The sequence below is a fragment of the Herpailurus yagouaroundi genome, unplaced genomic scaffold (assembly GCF_014898765.1).
Source record: "Herpailurus yagouaroundi ecotype Mexico unplaced genomic scaffold, PumYag 163, whole genome shotgun sequence".
NCBI lineage: Eukaryota > Metazoa > Chordata > Mammalia > Carnivora > Felidae > Herpailurus > Herpailurus yagouaroundi.
Window position 1 is genome coordinate 27,860,664 of NW_024412404.1, and position 14,691 is coordinate 27,875,354.

Here is a 14,691-nt window from a genome sequence, read left to right on the forward strand (position 1 = left end):
TATAAAAAGCAACTGGCAGTTCTAAAATGTTCTTAATAACGCTTCTCAGTCCAAAGCATTTTCTTTTAACACCCCCCAATCCAAAGAGTATCAAAGGAGACACAAAACAAACATTTCAATGTGGTATCTGCAGTTTAACAGCCGTAATAACTGTGGCCATAAAATTTTAAGAGCTATAGTATTTTGGTGGCAATTAGAGTTATTGATATTTCTGAAATTCATCTGAGATTTTACTGTAACTTTAGCAAAAAACTGGCTTTGGTATGGCTTTGGAAATAATTGTTCTACAATCTTAACGTTATTAAGAAAAACGCATTGCAATGAATTTAAACTAAACCCATATTTAAAATTCAATCAAAATAAACTGCTTCTCATCAAGATACTAATACATTTAAAAATTAATTTAATATTGAATGGGAAGAAAATATTGCTTCATTTACAATCAATATGTTGAGATTAACACTTTTATTAATTCTCTACAGTAGTTAGAAAGAGACTGACACCACTCAGCATTCAAGAGCATCCAGTGATATCCTTCAAATACCTCTACAGATATTAAATGTGCAAAGTAAAGTTAAAGTTGCAATGAGAAGTAACAAATGTAAGCCACTCCTCAAGGATGCTACTTAAGGTCTACCACAGTAAGTGTAACAGCTCTAAGAACTGGATTTAGGTCACAGGTCCTCAAACTGTGTGAAAAAAACTATGCCACCTCTGCTTTTAAAAGGTTAGGCAGGGGCACGTGTGTGGCTCAGTTTAAGCATCCTTCTCTTGGTTTTGGCTCAGGACATGATTTCATGGTTCAGGAGTTCGAGCCCCAAGTCCTGGCTCTGTGCTGATGGCATGGGGCCTGCTTGGGATCCTCCCCTCTCTTTCCCTCTCACCCTCTCTGCCTCTCTCTCCCTGCCCCTGCACACTCTCTCAAAATAAATAAAAACAAACTTTAAAATAAATAAATGGGGCGCCTGGGTCGCTCAGTCGGTTGAGCGTCCGACTTTGGTTCAGGTCATGATCTCGCTGTCCACAAGTTCAAGCCCCACATCAGGCTCTGTGCTGACAGCTCGGAGCCTGGAGCCTGCTACAGATTCTCTGCCCCTCCCCCACTCATGCTGTCTCTCTCTGTCAAAGATAAACATTACAAAAAATTTTTTAATATAGATAGATAGATAGATAGATAGATAGATAGATAAATAGATAGATAAAAGGGTTAGGGAGTGTATGAGACAATCTGGATGTGGGTCATCAGTTCTAAGTAACAGAAGAAAAAATATCAGGACAATCTGCATTCATAAAGGCCCGTGGAAAGCTACAAGAAACAATAAACTAGACCTCCCTACATAGAAAAGAAGAAAAAACTGTGGAAGACTGGGAAAAGGCCATCCCAGGAGCAAACACTTAAAAAGTAATCTGCTGGGGCGCCTGGGTGGCTCAGTTGGTTGAGCGTCCAACTTCTGGTCAGGTCATGATCTCACAGCTCAAGCCCCGCATTGGGCTCTGTGCTGACAGCTCGGAGCCTGGATCCTGCTTTAGATTCTGTGTCTTCCTCTCTCTCTGCCCCTCCCCACTCTGGATCTGTCTTTCCCTCTCAAAAATAAACATTAAAAAAATTTTTTAATAAATAAATAAATAAATGAATAAATAAGGGGATCTTTTTATCTTATTTACCTGTTTTATTTATCTTTCAAACAGATCCCCTTTCCCTTGCACCTTGTTTGTGCTTAGTAAGCTCATGTGGGAGACCTGAGGCATGGCAAGGTCGTGCTCAGTGGGGCACACTGGTATCTGCAGCATACAGACCATTTTCCGGGGCTCAGAAAAAATATATGGCAGCTGACTTCCTGAATGAACACATTCACCTTCCCTTTTATCTTATTTGCATCTTATACTGAGAGAGCCATGGAAAAAAGCCAAAGTCAATCTCCAGCATAAAAATGACTGTGAAAAGGAAGGGTATGCAATGAGCATGAAATACACTTCTGGCAGCATGACGGGTTTATAATTCTGTAGGTGACAGAATTGTCTCAAGACAAGGAAGGAGGGATTTAAGAAAACAAGCTTATTCTTTCATACACCAAAGCTTAAATTTCAGCTTCTTTTTGGGACAAATCCTCCACAATCATTTCCCTGCTTCAAAAGAAAACAAAAACCACCACTATACAAGCCAGTCTTCTCCTGACCCCTGTTACAGGTGACCTCTCTGAGTATAAAGGCATACATCTCACACTTTAGTCCTCTGCATGCATCTTGCCCTGGCCCTCCCCCAAGCTTTTCTTCTGAGACTCGTCCCAAATCTGAACGAAGATACAGAAATTAGAAGCATTCCGTATCAGCTCCTCTGGGGACTTGGGGGTTCTGCTGGTTTAGGAGGCTAAGGATGCAGGAAGTCCAACCTTTAGATAAACGGGGGTCTAATACATTAACCTGAATCTAGAATCCTTATTTAATAAACCTGCTGCCTAAGACAAAGCAAGCAGTACAATCTCTTTACAATCTCTGCAGACTGACCTTAGCCGCTGCTTATAATAATCTTCATCTCCATCATCTCGGCATCTCACTACTTTCCGACCTCCTCCTCCACAGGTGGCTTCTGCTTCTTCCCCAGAACTTGGAAAAAAGTCATCCCCCATCTCCTGCACCGTGACTTTTTTCTGCCGCTTCCGGTGCTTGAGCACAGGTTTCAGCACGGAGTCAGGGCCTTCTCCGGTCAGCTCAGCCCCCTCTGCCTCCTCCTGCTCCTCCTCCGTGGGGAAGTATTCGGACTCTTCGCTCTCAGAGGTGCCCTCTGCCTTCGGCCTCACGTCAGACTCCAAAGGCTTCTTTCCTTTCGGCAAGCCCACTTTCCCTTGGAAATGAAGAGCCCTTTTCTGCAGCTTCTTGATGTGCTTTCTCAAGCGCTTATCTGCTTTCGAGAGAACTTTGCTTCGCTCACTTGGTTTGTTTTCACTGAGTGTTGCGCTCAGCTCAGAGGTGCCCGAGGCCGCGGTTTTCCTAGCTGCTCTTTTATTACAAGCTTGCTTCTTCCTTTCAAAAGACAATTTTGCTTGATCTGCCAAATACTTTTCAAAGCCTGATGCTTCATCGAGCATTAGTTTTCTAGGCTTTTTCTCCTGTTTCTGAGGGATCTGGGTTCCAAAAGGTGTCATCTGGCCAGTGCGGATGAGCTCTTCCCAAGCAGCCTCCTGGACAGGCATGAGCATGCTGCCGAGACAGGATGGCCCCGGTTCTGAAAGAGGGACGACAATGCACTGAGCACTAGTGTGAACCTTTCCAAGAGTACGACACAAGGACTCACTTATTCAATAAATAGCACCTACAAACAACTCACATTTAAAAAAGATACCGTGGATGTACTAAAGCATATTGTACATAAAAGAACAGAATAAAATTTATTATAGCATTCATCATACCACGTTCAATACACTCCTATTCAAAAAGGTGTTGTATGGAAACCAATCTGACAATAAATTTCATATTTTAAAAAAAAAGGTGGTTTCTCAATAACTTTTTCTAAAATAATGCATTATAAATACACTCTCTGTGTATCTAAAGACAGAGCTACTCATTTACAACATACACATTTCTCCGTGTTTCCTCATCAATTAAAGAGTAGCCCCCAAGGAAGCAATCTCCCAAGTTTCCATGTCACTTCAAATACCAACATTCACATGGACTTAAATTCAAGAGATAGTAAAACAGAAAACATAAAGAATCAGCATGCACCTACATAGGTAAAACATAAACATTAACTCTGCACTGCCCAATATAATAGTCACCATGTGGCTTTTTAAGTCGAAAATTCAGTTCCTCAGATGCACTTGCCGTATTTCAAGTGCTCAATGAGCCATATGTGGCTAATGGCTACCATAATGGACAACACAGACAGCATTTCCAGCATTGCAAACAGGTCTACTGGACAGCACTGTGTTAAATGTGCAAAGTTAACTAACAGAAAAGAGAAACTAAAATTGGAAGTTCTGCAGAGCAATATAAAGTCACCCAGATATCATCCCTCTTTCGTTAGTTGAACTTAATCTCTGGCAAAATTATTTCACCCACAGCCAAAATACAAACGTAAGTAAGGCTGAACAGGAAGAATCCATATGCTAAAAATCTACATTTCTTGTAACCAGTGTTTCACTAAACTTGCAGTAAAGAACAATACACATCAGAAAGGGCACAAATACTAAATGTACAGCTTAGTGAATTTTCAGAAAAAAAACATACCCATACACCGACATCCAGATCAAGAAACAGAAATCACTACTACCCCCAGATGCACCACCCTTCATGGCACCCTCCAGTCTCCACCCCCCCAAAATAATAACTGACCATACCATTAACGCTACAAACAAGCTGTACCTAGCTTTGAACTTTATGTAAATGGAAATGTTTGTACTCTTACGTCTGGCTTTTTTGCTATAAACATGCTTGTGAGAGTCATCCTTATTGCTGAATATCGTTGCAGTTTGTTAATTCTCATGGCTGTTAGTATTATATTATACAAGTATACTATAATTTTTCCATTCCACTGTTAATGGACATTTGGGTGGTTTCCAGGTTTTAGCTACTATGAATTATGTTGCTATGAATATTCCAGTACACCTCCTTCAGAAATACATTTATACATAATTCTTTGGGTATGTTAAGCTCTAGCAGACACTGCCAAATGGTTTTCCAAAGTGGTCCTATTAATTTTAAGTTCTACCAACAGTGTTTGAGAGTTTCAATTCTTACCATTTTAGGTATTCTGGTAGTTGTGTAATGGTACCACTTTGTGGTTGTAATTTGTGTCTCCCTACTAACTGATGAACTAGGGCACCTCTTCATAGGTTTACTGACCTTCTGAATAGCTTCTTTTGAAGACAATGTTCAAGTCTTTAGCCCTTTCCTAAGAGTTCTTTAATACACTCTGGATTTGTGTCCTTCAATTATACATGAATTGTAAATATCTTCTCCCACTCTGCAGCTTGTCTTTTCCCTCTCTTAATGCTATCTTTTGATGCACAGTTTAGTTGTAATATAGGTCACTTATCAAATCTTTTTCTTTACAAAAAGCATTTTTGTGTCTCGTTAAGTCTTTGCCCCAAAATCATGAAAATACTTTCCTACGCTATACTCTAAAAGCTTTGTGTTACCACTCACATTTATATTTTTATAATCCTTTCAGAATTTATCTTTCTACATAGAGTAGCAGGCCAAGACTCATTTTACCTTCATGTGAACCACTTACCGAAAAGACGACACTTCCCCATAGCACCGTACTGCCACATGCATCATAAACCAACTAATCACACATGGGTGGGTTTGTCTGCTGGACCCTATATTCTGTCCCACTGATCTATTTGTCTTTCCTTGTGCAAATACCCACTGTCTTACTTACTGCACCTTAATCACGGGCCTTGATATTCTGTTCCTCTTCAAGACACACTCTTCTCAGGATGCCTGTGTAGCTTAGTCGGTTGAGCATCTGACTCCTGATTTCAGCTCAGGTCATGATCTCTCAGTTCGTAAGATAGAGCCCCCACATTGGGCTCTGTACTGACGGTGCAGAGCCTACATGGGATTCTTTCTTCCCTCTCTCTCTGTCTCTCCCAGGTTCATGCGCTCTCTCCAAATAAATAAATAACCTTTAAAAAAAAGAACGGGGGGGAAGGGTGCCTGGGTGGCTCAGTTGGTTGAGTGTCCGACTTCAGCTCAGGTCATGATCTCGTGGTTCAGTTCATGAGTTCAAGCCCCACATCAAGCTCTGTGCTGACAGCTCAGAGCCTGGAGCCTGTTTCAGATTCTGTGTCTCCCTCTCTCTCTCTGCCCCTTCCCCGCTCATGCTCTGTCTCTCAAAAATAAACATCAAAAAAAAAATTTTTTTAAATCGACTTTTCTTGGCCCAATACATTTTTATATCAATTTTAGAATTAGCTTGTTAATGCCCCCACCCTTACCCTATACTTCCCACCCCACACCCTCTCTCTAAAACAAAAACAAAATGAACAAAAAAACCACTATGGAAATGGTCAGAGGGCCAAAAGGAAAACCAGTAGAGACTGGGATCCTGGAAGGCACAGAAGTATCAGCTGCTACAGACAGGCCAGGTGGAACAAGAATGAAAAGGGGCTTTTGGAATTGGGGAAGTCTATTAATCCTGGGCAGTTTTACCAAAGAAGCAAGAGAAGGTACAATGCAGTGGCAGGTTTTAGGCAGCCGGACAGGAACAACGAGAACATGGAACCTCAGCAGGAGAAAGCCTTGGTTACAAGCCCAACGAATTCAGAGACTGAACTTTTAAAAGTCCATGTCTCTAATTTTTTTTTCAATGTTTATTTATTTGTGGAGAGAGAGAGCGCGTGCACACTAGCACAAGAGGGGCAGAGAGGGAAAGAGAGAATCCCAAGCAGGCTCCACGCTGTCAACTCAGAGCCCAACACAGGGCTTGATCTCATGAACCATGAGATCATGACTTAGGCTGAAACCAAGACACTTAACCAACTGAGCCACCCAGGTGTCCCAGTCTTGTATTTTTTTCTACTGCCCTAACTCTTCATAAAAATTCCCCTGTCTTATTGAATAAGTTTCTGGAGCTGGTAGAAGACATTTGCTTGGAAAGCTTAAATGCTAAGAAGCTTCAATCTATATTTCAAGTATTAAATGACTGAGCCACTACCAACAATTTCTAAACACACACCCACACATACACACAGACCACAAAGATATTTCATTTCAGAGCTTATGCATTTTCCCAAAAGGTTTTCCAAAAGACATTCATCCTACGCAGTAATTAAAACAAAATTACAGCCATAGTATAACCTGAATGAAGATGCCTTTTCATTAATGAGAAGTGATGCTTGGAAAGCCTGCCAAACATGTCCCAAAAAGATATGTAAAAGCAATTCTATGAATGTTGACTGATGATGTTGGGCTTAAAAATGTAATTTGATCAAGTTGTTAGCTGTCTCTACAAAATTAACTACACAAGAAGGCTAAGCTCCCTAATTTATTAAACATAATAAATTATGTGCACCAGCAGCCTCTAGTAGATGCAGTTAAACATTTACTTTCATTCTTTAAAAACCCCACATGACTTAAAACAGATTTGGTTCTGCAGAAGTAGAGAATAAAATTTTCCTAATTCTGTTTCAACACTAAGGCAAAGAAACACATTTTTGGGGAACCCTGGCCATGACTGAGGAGATACCCTCCACCAACTTCAGGCATCAGGCACCAATTCAAGAACAAGGAGACACTGTTCCTCACCTGTATCCTCTTCCTCCAGACCAGCATGATCTATTTCAACTTGTACCTCTGCTCCTCCAAGGATGGCCTGGAGACGTTTTTGTTTTGCCGTGATCTTCTTTAACTGTTGTTCCTTAAATGGTAAATATTGAATACAGAAAACAGAAATGATTTATTGCTAAATACCAAAGATAAATGTAAAAACCTTAATCAAGAGCAAAATAAAACAGAAATTCCGTATGTTACTATTATTAGATAGAACCTCATTTGAGCTACTGCCACTTTTCTAGCAGGAAGCAGGCCTCCAAGCATTTCCATCAGGCAGGCATCCCTGTCTGTACCCCCTCTCTTGGCTGGGCAGCACAGCTGTCTATGTTCACATGCACTGGCTCTCCACTGACTTGGGAGGTGGAGCTGCTCTACTCGGTTTTCCCCCATTACACACAGGGCAAATTATTAAGCTTTTGTTTCTGACCTTACCAACCAACGGGCTATGAGGTCAATAATATTCTCTGGAATAAGAAACATAAACACAAACGTTCAAACACTTGAAACAGTCAGCCCCCTTTGATAATCTACCATATTTATGATTGTCCTTTATAGTATTCTACCCAATCACAAGATTTTAAAAGGAACATAGGGACGCCTGGGTGGCTCAGTCCGTTGAGCCTCTGACTTTTGATTTTGGCCTGAGTCATGATCTTGCGGTTCATGGGATCGAGCCCCATGTCAGTCTCTGCAAGGACAGCTCAGAGACTGCTTGGGATTCTCTCTCTCTGCCCCTCCCCCGCTCATGGATGTACTCTCTCTCTCTCAAAATAAACATTTAAAAAAAAAAAAGGAATACACATTTTGATATACCCTTTTACCCTCCCACCCATGACACCTCTTTGTCTTTTCTCCCTCTACACCACCAGAGCTCAGCTATGCAGCCATTCTTAGGGCCTCTCCAATTAATTAGGCCTAAGGTACCTGGTTCTTCTCAAGGTCAATGTTTAAACACCAAATATGAGTATAGGACAAGGAGAAACACTGGATATAAATGCCACGTTATACTAAACTGCATTTTATTTTCTTTTAGTCTTTCCCTCATTTAATCTCATTTCAACAGATTTTAGGTTAAATCTCATTTAAAAATGAGGAAATCTCATTTCTCAGGGTACCTGGCTTGCCCAGTCAGTTGAGTGTCCAACTCTTGATTTTGGCTCAGGTCATGATCCCAGGGTCATGGGACAGAGCCTTGCGTTGGGCTCCATGTGAGCGTGGAGCCTGCTTAAGATTCTCCCTCTCTCTCTCTCCCTCTGCCCATCTCCCCAGCTCTCTCTCTCTAAACACACACACACACACACACACACACACACACACACACACACACAATAGCCATTCTCAAAAAACAAAACAAAACAAACAGCCTTTCTCTCTGCATAGTCTAACCATCAAAGGACTACTTTAGAAAGATAGGAATATACAATTGAGTTACACTAGTACCTAAAATGGCCCAACATTTGGTCCTCACTGCTCCTTGAAACCTCAGCTCACCAGAAGCCCAAGATTAGAGGTCTCTGCACATTAATTTACATATTCCAACAAGAGGCCAGATGTCCCCAAAGCGGAGACCCTGGCTACCTGAAACCACTGCGAGCTCTGACCTTTGGGCTGCTATTCTGGTGAGAGAAGATGGGGTGGTGAAGATAATGGACTGGTGAGCAGAAAGGAGGAGGAACCGAGTCTATACGCATCCACCAGTGGAGCTTAAATAAGATATGTAAGAACTTTACTCACTGCAGTGGGTCAACTGCAAGCACAAAAATATCTGCTAGTCATTTTGGATGACATTTTGGATCAAATGATCAAAACTAGTCATTCCTATGTACTCCAATATATTTTCATAAAACACAAGTAAATACTAAAAGCTGTTTCAAACCTCATAAAAACAATGTCATAATCTCAGATCTTCCCTTGCCTGAAGTTGTACAACCCTCAATGCAGACCCATCAGTGTGGCTGGGTGATGACTGCAATACCTAATGCTGGCCTCTCCGAACAGTGAGCATGAGTGTGAGAGAGGTATGGCTATACCAACAGGAAACACAGCATACACAATCAGTACAAGCAGGAGCTAAGCAGAAGAAAAAAAGGAAATTCACACCACACAAGGAGACTGGATGAGAGGCCAGCATGCCAAACGGGAGCCTAAGCTGGGTAAAAGAAAGTGGCAAAGTAAGGAAGACCATAATCCTAAACATGAATAAGGCAGCACGCAACGCCAAGAAGGGAACACTTTCTCAAACATGTGTGAATGTGTATTTTTAAAAATATTTTTTTAATGTTTATTTATTTATTTTGAGAGAGAAAAAAAAAGAGAGATCATGCAGGAGGGGCAGAGAGAGAATCCCAAGCAAGCTCCAAGCTCTCAGTGCAGAGCCCAACACAGGGCTCAATCCCGCAAGCCACGAGATCATGACCTGAGCCCAAATCAAGAGTCGGACACTTAATCAGCTTAAGCCACCCAGGTACCCCTAAAAAATATTCTTTAACAGGAGATATTAAAGGGAAACAGCTGAAAAATTAAACATACAAAAGGAATTCAAAATTTTTTATTATAGACACATGCTTCACATATTTTAACTACTTTTCGAATACTTCCTAAATATTAAATGAACAGAAATGATTACTTTTTCAAAAATGCACTACTTAAATGTGTTATTTGGATTCACCTTATTATACTTCTGTCGTTTTACAGAATCTAGTTTCCTGTTGACGTCTCTGTTGGTGGCAGCTTGAGGGCTAAGTTGTTCAATAATTTTATTGATTTGCCTTAGGGATGTCCTACATGACCTGAAAAATAAGATACAGTGTCTATTTTCCACTCTGGTAACACTTTTTTTTAATAGTGTAAGATGACAGAAATGCTAAAACAATGTCCTTTTACTTATTAACTAAAAGATAAAAGAAACTAAACCAGAATCCATATTCTTTTTGGCCACATATTGAATTTGAAGGGCTATTAGAAGGTAAGATAACTGCTAAGCGTTTTCTTTGATCTGGCTGATTTAAACCAGCACATTCCCATCTGTAAGCTGTTTCATTCATTCTACAAGCATTTTAAGGGTCTACTCTATTCAAGAGACTGCTAAAACAGTGTGCAGTAAGTTACCCTTTTAGACGAAAAAATGCGTATACATGGTTTGGTTTTTTTTTTTTTAAGATTTTATTTTTTTTAGAACACTTTTAGGTTCACAGCAAAACTGAAAGGAAGGTACAGAGACTCCCATATACTTCTTGCCCCAAACACACACACCCTCTCCCATTATCAACAAGCCATACATGGGTTTTTAAAGTCCCATTATGGAAGTCACCCAAAGTTTGGGAAAGAACTAGAAATGCTTATACATTTTCTTATACAAGTCAGGTATCTGTGACAATTATTTTTCTTTCACAATATTGGAAGACTTACTTGCTGTAGCATTACATTTTACAGTGTGAAGGGGGAAAAAATCAACCTATGTTACGCTGCTCCTAAAACACACACCACAGAATGGTAAACTCCCAATTTTCAAAACACAAATTCAATCTTGACACTTAGGTAATTTGCTGTTTGTAACCTTTGTGGATTTCAGGATAAAAGATGTTATCAATGCAAGTTACTGGCAGTCTAACCACGTGTCACCATCGCTCTGTTAACCTGTGTTGTAATTCTGCAGCACTCCGCCGTCACCTATGCAAGCAGTAGGTCAAATGTAAAGGTGTGTTCATTATAAGGAGTCGAGCTCCTCACACCTGGAGGTCAGAGTACAAGTAATCCAGAATGCCTGCCACTCAAGAGGCCAAAAGAACACACCAAGAAGCTGCTGGCAGAAAACGTCCTTTAAGTTCCCACAGCATCTGTACCTCAGCCTCCCCCACTGAGGGCAGCCAACAGTCCCACCTCTCCCCTCCCCAGCCACCCACATCCAAAACTGCACCATCCCTCCACCCATTCCTCTCCTCCTTCCTGCTTGCCTGACACAGCCTAGAAAACTGGTCATGACAGGGCAAACTGGCAATGGGGAGGAAGTTCAATCTTCCACCTGCCCCACCTTTTAGCCCAGGTCCAGGGCCTGTTTCTCCTCTAAAACACAAATGAAGTCTCCACAGGACATCATCTTTCCTACAGAGTCACAAGTAGGACAGAAGAAAGGAAAAACAAGGAGTTGTTTCTCATTATTTCTAGAAATACAAATCTGAAAAATTACCAAAAGACTGTCACTTGGTTTAGACACAGGAAACTGGAAAGAAACTATAGGACAAGAGAAAAATGCGAGGGGGAGGTGGGTGTGTTCCTGGTGTCTTGAGTAGGACACATCACATCTTTAGGTACACTTCTCCTGAGAACCATTTTGTGCACATGCTTGTGAGTTTTGGGGCACTCGGAACAGTACTTCTCTCTAGGACGTTATGCATACACAGGCTATTGTTGGCTGGACTGGGACCCTAACTACCATGTTCAGTGCTGCTCCTGAGGGAAAGGGCTAGGGTTCACACACAAGGCCAAAGACTGCCCTAATTGACCTCATCTTTCAAATTAGAGGTTCTATCCATTTCCTAAATTTCTGGAATACTACAGCTATCATCTGAATTTCTCTGTCACATGTAAACACAAATTCTGCAATCAGAGAAGACGGTCCACACTCACGTGAGGTCATCCAGGACTGAGCGATACTCTTTCTCTGCATCAGCAAGTTGGGCCGCACGGCTGGCCTCATGAATGGCGCTGTCCACCTGCCGAAGCACACCCTGTTCCAGCACGTCCTGGTCATACACATCCACACCCAACCCCTGCAGTTCAAGAGCCTGCACACTCAGCTCCACCGTCTGTATCTGATGTCTGTCGATGTGCAGCAGGGCTGGCCCTCTCCTCAGAACTTCTGATGAACAGCCCTCGGCAGAAGTGGATGGTCCGCTGGCAGAGGAACAAGAGGGGAGGCTTTCCTCCACCTCTGCATTGCCGTCATTTTCTCGTTTTATTGTCATTTCTTGTTTATCACTGACACACTGACTTTGTAAACAGTCTTGCTCCTGAGCTTGGCTTGAGTGGGGGATTCTTGCATTTTGCATCCTCTACAGACTATCTAAAAGGGAAAAAAAAATAATAAGCTTTTTGGTTATAAAGAGTTGATATTTATATAGTTTCTTAAAAATCTTATAATTAAAGGGGGCGCCTGGGTGGCTCAGTTGGTTGAGTGTCCGACTTCGGCTCAGCTCATGATCTCACGGTTTGTGGGTTCAAGTCCCATGTCGCGATCTATGCTAACAGCTCAGAGCCTGAAGCCTGCTGCGGATTCTGTGTCTCCCTCTATCTGCCCCTCCCCTGCTCACACTCTGTCTCTCTCTCAAAAATAAACATTTAAAAGGAAAATTAAAAAAAAATGTATAACTAAAGAAGCCTGATTTCTCAAAAGAGCAAATAATAATCCTCCAATTAGGTATATTCAAGTTTCCAAATACTACTTTTCTTAAAAGGGTACAAGCTATACATATTCTTGAGATTTGATAATAAATAAGAAAAAATTAGCCAAAAAAGAAGAAGAAGAAGACAACGACGACGACAACAGCGACAAACCAGGAGGAAAAAATGCAGTAGCAGCAACAAAACACATTTGGAGAACCAGCCAATAAAGCTGGCAACCAAAATCTTGACTGACGCCCTGAGTGTCTTCTCCAAATCAACTGAAGTCATTGACTGCTGCTTTCCAAGTTAGCATTTTCACTGCATTATGGCACAAAAGATTCTCAATACAGTGGCTTGATTAACTGTGATATGCAAATTTAGTGAAGTAAGGAACAAGCTTCTCTATGACTCTGACACTAGAAATTTTTAGGCTAAACATTTACTCTAATAAACACAAACTACAAACAAGACATAAGAGCACCACTCAAATCTGAATCTGAGAAAGATTAAATACTCTCAAAAATAACCCCATTTCAATGTGCAATACAATCTGCTGCAAATCAGGTTGGCAAAAACAGTTTGGGCCTGATAATAATCCAGTACAGATGAGGAAGATCCACCCTCACACAATGCTGGTAGGGATATACTAAAGCTCTTCTGGAAAGCAATTTAACGGTATCTATCAAGATTTAAAATGCACATGACCAGGTATTTATTCCAGAGAAGTACTCACATGTATATAAGGATGTGTATTGTAGCATGTCAATAATTTAATACAAGCATTAAGTATTTTCAGTGACAAGGATATAAAAGTCTTGTAAAGTGAAAAAAAATTCCCCTAGGACGAACACATTTATGTTGGTTAAAAAAATGTGTATCTCTATGTGTGTGTATGGAATGCATCCAAAGTGCTCTGGAGATACATATTAAACTATTGGGGAAGGGGAAGCAGAAGGAATAGGGAGGAATAAAAGAAGCTGTTATATTTTACTCCACAAACTCAGGAACTCCTTGAATGAAAATGTATTCACCATATTGACTGCGTAACTATCTAATAAATACATCAAAAAACAATCCAATAACCAACAGCCTTGCTTTTTATTTAACTGTGAATAAAGGAAGGTATCTTTCACCACTGAAATTTTATTCATATGAAATGACCAGAAGATCTCCCAGTAAGCCCCACTGATTTCTCATTAAATAAAACCATTCCAGTGGCCAAACACTAGGATACAAAGATGCCAGGAACTTAGCACCATCCCCTCCAGAGTAGCTCACTTTCTAGGGGAGGAGAAACATGTCAACAACATGGGCAGGTCTGCAGAAGAGCCACCAACAAGAGGCCACCTGGATACAGAGGAAGGGACAATCCATTGGGTCTGGAACTAAAAACAAAAACAAAAACAAACAAACAAAAAAAAAACCAAACATATACAAGCTAAAATTTGAACACCTGGCCCAAAGTTTGATACACAGAACATACTCCATATGTGCTGAATGGAAGTAAGGTTCAGAGAAGAGTCTAAAATAACAAGTCCAATGTGACAACTGAGTCACTGGTGAATTCAGTCATAAAAATGAGAATCTCAGAAAGAAAGCAGATGAGAAGCAGGAGGAGGGGCTGGTAGAGAGCTTATAAGCCACAGGTAACATGTCCAGCACGCAGTCAGAAATGCAAATCTTGGCTCAAGAGAAAGGTCTGAAGGAGATGTGGATGTATCAGCGGAGCAAACAGCCCAAAGAATCCTAAGACTATGACAGGTACCAGAAATCCTTTCAGAGGATTTGCTAACACTGCAAAGGTTAAAAGTAAACAGCAGAGTAAAAAGTTCTTCCTTTTTTATGCCTTCTGATTATTTTCAGAAGAAAGGATCAACTTGGTGCTCTATCATTAGCTAGCCTGCATTTTCAACACAGAGGGCAAGATCCTGGCTCAGGGCCTTCATACTGGCTGGAATTAATAATTCCGTTGTCACTGTTCTTATTTGTACATATACAAACATTCCTTTTTTAGTTTAAAAAAAAGACATTAAT

The 14,691-nt window shown here is 40.9% G+C and overlaps 1 protein-coding gene across 3 annotated transcripts in view; it reads right to left on the reverse strand.

Moving 5' to 3' along the window:
* Positions 1-14,691, reverse strand: part of ERCC6 (ERCC excision repair 6, chromatin remodeling factor) — a 79,731-nt gene that overhangs the window by 62,513 nt on the left and 2,527 nt on the right. For all 3 annotated transcript variants that reach the window (XR_005793537.1, XM_040485722.1, XM_040485723.1), the window contains exons 2-5: positions 11,902-12,337; positions 9,944-10,064; positions 7,249-7,360; positions 2,506-3,223 (exon numbers count right to left, since the gene is read on the reverse strand). Coding sequence is in view for 2 of the 3 variants with exons in the window: in XM_040485722.1 (XP_040341656.1) it covers positions 2,506-3,223; positions 7,249-7,360; positions 9,944-10,064; positions 11,902-12,323 (1,373 nt within the window). In the remaining variant the exon portion in view is untranslated. The remainder of the gene's footprint in view (positions 1-2,505; positions 3,224-7,248; positions 7,361-9,943; positions 10,065-11,901; positions 12,338-14,691) is intronic.